This window comes from Gavia stellata, chromosome 28 (genome assembly GCF_030936135.1).
Source record: "Gavia stellata isolate bGavSte3 chromosome 28, bGavSte3.hap2, whole genome shotgun sequence".
NCBI lineage: Eukaryota > Metazoa > Chordata > Aves > Gaviiformes > Gaviidae > Gavia > Gavia stellata.
The window spans coordinates 1,025,601-1,031,241 of record NC_082621.1 but is presented as its reverse complement, the minus strand read 5'-3'; the positions used below and the strand labels follow the sequence as shown (position 1 = coordinate 1,031,241).

The window sequence follows — 5,641 nt, the reverse complement described above, 5'->3', positions numbered from 1 at the left end:
TCAAGGTGTATGATAAAAATTACTATCTGTATAACAATTTTTTTAATACTTGTATATTAATTTACTTGTAGAAGTTATTTCTCAGGTTCAAGGCTGTGTCAGTAGTAGCAGTTTTATTAGAGACAAGCTTTGGTAGTTGTTAGGCAACTGACCGCACAACAGATTAGCCCAAGTGAAGACCAGTGACTGGATCAAAGCAGCATCGGGGGATGAAGACAGCAGGCAGCGTGGGTGGCAGGAAGGCAGCCGCTCCGCAAAGTGCCTTCCAGCTGGTGCTATAAGCAGAACTGAGAACTGTCAGGTTATTTTTGCCTTGCTTTTTCCAAACAGTTCGTTCTTGGAGAGATCTCCTCCGGGGGATGTGCAGTGGGGCTGGCAGGGAAGCTCTCTTGTCTGCAGTGACCTGCCGAGGAAGGGCAGGAAGCATTACTTTTTCGGGGGTTTCGTCTGCATACCATGCCTTTCTCTTAAATTCCCCTTGCTCATGTACTTACCTTTCCTTTCCCTCTTCTCCCTAGCTTGCTTAATTTTATGTACTTGTTGAAAGACTTGTGACTGACTGATGCCCCCTGACAGTTCCTCATTTTCATGTTGTGCTGAAAGTCTTATTTAATCACATTTACTATTAGTAACCCCCCAGTGTCGAACATATTTTCTATGCGTAAGTTTATAAATGCCCCATAGCTGCATCCCTTGCCACTGCTTTCTACCATAGCTCAATTAATCCCTGTGCTCTACCATCAACAGTCACAACCACGATCCCGCGTGTCTGACTCCCTGCACGGCCTCTCTCCGGGACAAAGAAACTGCCTCCAGCCCCTCTTTACCACCCAGAAAAGGTCTCTCATCCTCCTCTTCCCCAGGTGCATAGCAGGACTAAAGAAGCAACTCACGGTCACACTCATAGGCTTCCAGCGGACACCTCACCTTACACATCCTCACCCAGAGCGCACAGGCTTAGGGCAGGCACGGCTGACACAGGCTGGCTTTAAGCCCACCACTTCTTCCAGCAGATGCTGCAGGGACTCCTCTTCCCACTGGTCCTCTGTGGAAAGGAGACAGCTCTGGTAACCAAAGCCCCCGACATTCACGCCCTGGACATCTGCCCCATGACTTGGAGCACTGGCTTTAGCTGTGTCTCTTCACTCACTGTTGGCGGTTTCCCCTTAGAACCACGAGGGTCATTAAGAGCAACAATTAGAGCATCCTCCATCCTGCCTGTCTGTTGACAGCTATTGCTTTTCCATCTTGACACACTCAGGATTACCCAAGGCTCTGAGACAAGCTCTGACAGTGTCATTTCATCCATTGCAACTGGCATTTTGGAACAAGAACTGATTTTTCATGCGACTAATTGAGGACTGGAGAGTCCAGGAGACCCCACGTCAGGGCACCACCATTAAAATACGTCTTTTTCCAAACTAATGGAGCAGGTGGGTGCTCAGGCTGGTTATGTGTGTGTGCAGCCATTTATGAGATTAACAGCATGCCTCACTGTTTCAAAATCTCAGGCAATGGGAGGCAGGGAAGAGCCAACTGCTTTGCATACAAATTAAATTTCCCAAAACTTTAATTAAAATTGTTGTGTGAAACTGAAAATGTTTAGATAATTTATTGTTTCAGTTAATTTAACTGCCAGTCCCTAATCCTGTCTAGCTGTGGCAAAGCCAATAAAACTCAGTTGAATGACAGTGTTCATAAAAGACCTTGCCCAGCTCACAGTGAAAACCACCCTTAAATGAGCTGCGACGCTGCACCTTGCCCAGGTGGCTGGGACAGCTCTGGGGGCCTCTCCTTGCTGCTGTCACTGGCCCAAGAGCGGGGAATGGTCTCTGCCTTGCACTCCGGTCATTTATCAGAGCCAAATCCTCAGATGCCTCATGGTTTGCTAATAGGCCCTGTCTGGTAACAGGTCAGTACTAGTTCCTCACCACAATGTTGCTTTTACCACTGGTATCACGAATTTTCATATCCCTGTAAGTCAAAGCATAGAGATTTTACTGTGCCCGGGTCTGTCTGTAGCCTGCGTACATGATGTCGTGCTGTCCCCCCTCCAGCAGGCAGTGGTAGGTCTGAATCTCCTGCTCCAAGCGGCATTTGACGTCCAGGAGGGTCCTATATTCCTGGTTCTGGCACTCCATTTCTGCTCGTATTTCAGCCAGTCGCTGCTCCACGCAGGAGATCTGGCTCTGTAGCTCAGCCAGGTATTTGTTGTAGCGACATTCGGTTTCCGCCAAAGAGGATTCCAGGTTTTCTTTCTGAGAATGGAAACAACACAAAGGTACCTGGGTATGCTGCAAGCTTAGCCCGCCTGGTTAGAGGTATGACTCTGGTCGTGCATCTTTCTAAAGAGAGCTGGGGAGTCTGAGATGTGAATTGTAGTGGCATCACCTACCATGGTGAGCTGAGCTTGTACATTGATTTCCAAGGCCTGCAGCTGACGTCTCAGCTCAGTGACCTGTTTGTTGCTTGACTCAATCTCCTGGCCGCTTGTGATGACCTCCAGATTCACCTCCTCCACCTGCAAAGTTAGAAAAGAGCAGCCCTTTCCTCACCTCACCACAGCATCTTGTTGTGCCAGGGGCTTCACCTCACTGCTTGTGCATGCCCTGCAGTGAACCTGAGTATTTCCAAATGTGAAGCTCCCCCATTAATTCCGTTGTGACCCTGTAACACCATGTGGTGGCCCCTCTGCCATGAACAGAAGAACACTGAAAGTGGGCAGTACAATCAGGTGCTGAGCACCTCCATGACAGAATTGCTGATGTTAAGACATCTCCAGTAAGTGTTCTTAATCTCTCATTTTTCCCTTTTCCCCCAACAGGCAGAGTAGGGTACAGCTCTGCATGTATATAGTACCTTGCAGGCATACCACTGCTCAGTCTCTTTGCGGTTGCGCTCCATCAGTGTTTCATACTGGCACCTCAGATCCTCCAGGATCTTCCTCAGGTCTGGGCCAGGACAGGCGTTGACCTCCACGCTCACATCTCCAGTCGCCTGTTTCCTCAGACAGTTCATTTCCTGCAGAGAATACATGCACCATATCAGTAATATTGACACTCGGGGGGAATTTCCTTCTTCTTTCTTCTTATTTCTCTAAAAGTAAGGGGCAATCTAACCTCCTCGTGGTTCGTCTTGAGACAACACATCTCTTCAGTCAAAGCCTCACACTGTAGCTGCAGGTCGGTCTTGCAGCTGGCCAGCTGATCCAGGACAGGGCGTAAGTTGCAGATGTCTGTATCCACGTTTTGCCGGAGACCACTTTCGGTCTCGTACCTTAAGCCACAGGCAACAAAGAAAGGTCAGCATGTCAGTAAACCATGGCAAGCCCTTGAGTTGAGTTTGTGGGGAAACAATTTAGAACCAAGTTCCTCTTTCACTTCAGGCATGCAACGCTATGAACATTGTCAATGATATCCAGGCCTTTCACAGAGATCTGCACTTCAATGCGGCAGCATGACAAGCAGAGGGTTAGGATTTCCCCCCCACCACTGCTCACCTACCCTTCCACGGGCAGTGTGAACCCCTCAGTCCAGCACAGGACCGTACTCACTTCACTCTGAAGTCATCGGCAGTCATCCTGTTGTTATCAATATTCAGAAGGATTCTGTTAGTTTCCATAGCTGCACACAGGATCTGGAAAAGAAAATGCAGCAGAGAGATTTGGGCTTGCGGCTTCCTCTGGCTACAGAAGGCCCTGGAGGAAACACCTACCTGGGGTAATGCAACCCACTTGTTTTATAATAATTCCATATATTGGGTTTATTAATCAGTTATATGGCATTGCAGTGGGGAAACCCGCGTGACAGCTTGGTTTGGCAGGCTGTGCTGAAACTCCAGTTCTCTGTAAATGCAGTGTGCTCCTCCCTCAAACCATCCAATTCATATAAACTATTTCTTCATGGGCACAGCCAGAGACACAGCTATTGCCTCTGCCATTTGACATTGGTCTATCCACATGTGAAAGCAAAGCCCAAAGAAATATTAAAATTTTCTTGAAAAACAATGATTTACCTGGTTTTGAAGGTCTTCGATTTCCTTATGAAAACAGCTGTAATCCCGTGGTTCGCAGCTGGGCCCCACCTTGGCGTACCACTCCCTGATCTTGCACTCAAGGTCGGCATTGTCTCCCTCCAGGAGTCGCACCTTGTCCAGGTAGGAGGCCAAGCGGTCGTTGAGGTTCTGCATCGTCGCCTTTTCGTTGTTAGCGAATAAGATCCCATCACCGCAACCAGCGCTGGCCCTGGTGAAACCACCAACAACACCTCGAGTGCAGATGCCTCCACCGCTGAATCCAAGGGTGGAACAAGCCCTCTGGGTAGCTCCAAAGCTCCCACCGGCAGCACTGCCGGCGCTCAGCTGCTTCCCAAGTAATCCCTCACTTAAACTGCCACCAGAAAAATTGCCAACCGCACCACCTAAGTCATAGGCAGCGTGTCTTCCCGAGGAGGCAGAGGAGACCTTTCTTCCACTACCAGCCGCAGAGCTGCCCGCACTGCTCCTGCCTTGGGAACAGGTTGTAACAACCTGCCTGACGGCACAGCTCATGGTGAGAGTGCAAGGATCCGACTCGGAGCCCAAGGCAAGCTGCACCGACTGCTGCAGGATCCGATTGTGATCCCTCTGTCCCCACAGTCCTCTATTTATACCATTCCTCATGGATGTTGCCAGTGGAGAAAGGCTGTTTATTCTTCCTCCTTGTGACCTGGCTAGTACTATTTTTTTTTCAGCCAGAAATATTTCCCCAAAGGCGTTTGTCTCCAGAAATCCCACAACAGAAAGATGCTTTGGTTAACAGAAGCGTGTTTCAAAACTACATCAAAAATGTTACTTCCTGAATCATCAGGTCTGACTTGTGATGACAACTAAACAACAGTGACACAAAAAAAGACGATACCCGAGAATGCCCGGGGAATGAAACATCATGGCAATTATCCATCCTTGACGTGGGCGAGTCTACCCAGAAAGTGAAAGCTGTGGGAAAGCCATCCTATCTGATGGAGCCTGTTCGACCCCTTTGTGACCAGAAGCGAGGGTGCCCCCTCATTGAGCTGCCCTGCGGTCCTTGGGACCAGGGCCAGGAAACCACCCTGGACCTTGCTGCCTCTCTGCAAGTGCACCGCAGAGAGGGTCAGTCCCATTCTGCACGGCCATCAGTTGAGTGAGAACCTGCCAGGGTCTGGGTCATTAGACCTTGAAATGATCTTCTCTTGGAGAGCACAGAAAAATACTGTGCTTGAGTGTACCAGTGATCATTCGTTACTTCTCTTTCTCTTGCATGCATCAAGACATCCCCTTTCAGAGGGGAGATCCCATGGTATTTGCTCTGCTGATTTCAAGGGTAGACAAAATATTCAAATATTTATCCAAAATGAAAGAGAAAAGGATATTTCCTGAGTACCAAATGTTGCAGCTAACTATGGATATTGACTGCCAAGAGAGGACAGCCACATAAGATGTTTCATAAGATTTCTAAAACAGTAACATGGAGAATTTCAGAAGCAACCTTGATCCTGTATAGGTCTGACCCAGTTCCAACCAGCACCATGGAAATTCTCCAAATATGATCTAGGGAGATGTGTTAAATTTACAAAAGACACTAGAAAAGATCATTTAAAAAGAGATATTAAACCTATTTTTT

General features: G+C 48.2%; 1 protein-coding gene across 1 annotated transcript; it reads right to left on the bottom strand.

Moving 5' to 3' along the window:
- Window positions 1-957: 957 nt before the first annotated feature.
- On the bottom strand, window positions 958-4,548 carry LOC104261539 (keratin, type I cytoskeletal 19). Its single transcript, XM_009817617.2, has 7 exons — window positions 4,015-4,548; window positions 3,554-3,636; window positions 3,120-3,276; window positions 2,860-3,021; window positions 2,396-2,521; window positions 2,032-2,258; window positions 958-1,045 (listed from the first exon to the last, which is right to left on the bottom strand). Exons 1-7 carry the CDS (start codon window positions 4,546-4,548, stop codon window positions 958-960), a joined length of 1,377 nt encoding a protein of 458 aa, XP_009815919.2.
- Window positions 4,549-5,641: the final 1,093 nt, after the last annotated feature.

Bases quoted from the DNA above. Each gene is read 5' to 3' on its own strand.
- LOC104261539 (XM_009817617.2), bottom strand. From the start codon at position 4,548: ATGAGCTGTGCCGTCAGGCAGGTTGTTACAACCTGTTCCCAAGGCAGG. The intron at 2,522-2,859 runs GTACTATATACA...CTAACTTTGCAG, and splicing joins AGCAGTGGTATGCCTGCAAG to GTGGAGGAGGTGAATCTGGA. The intron at 1,046-2,031 runs GTACGCAGGCTA...TCCTTTCCACAG, and splicing joins GGGGGACAGCACGACATCAT to AGGACCAGTGGGAAGAGGAG.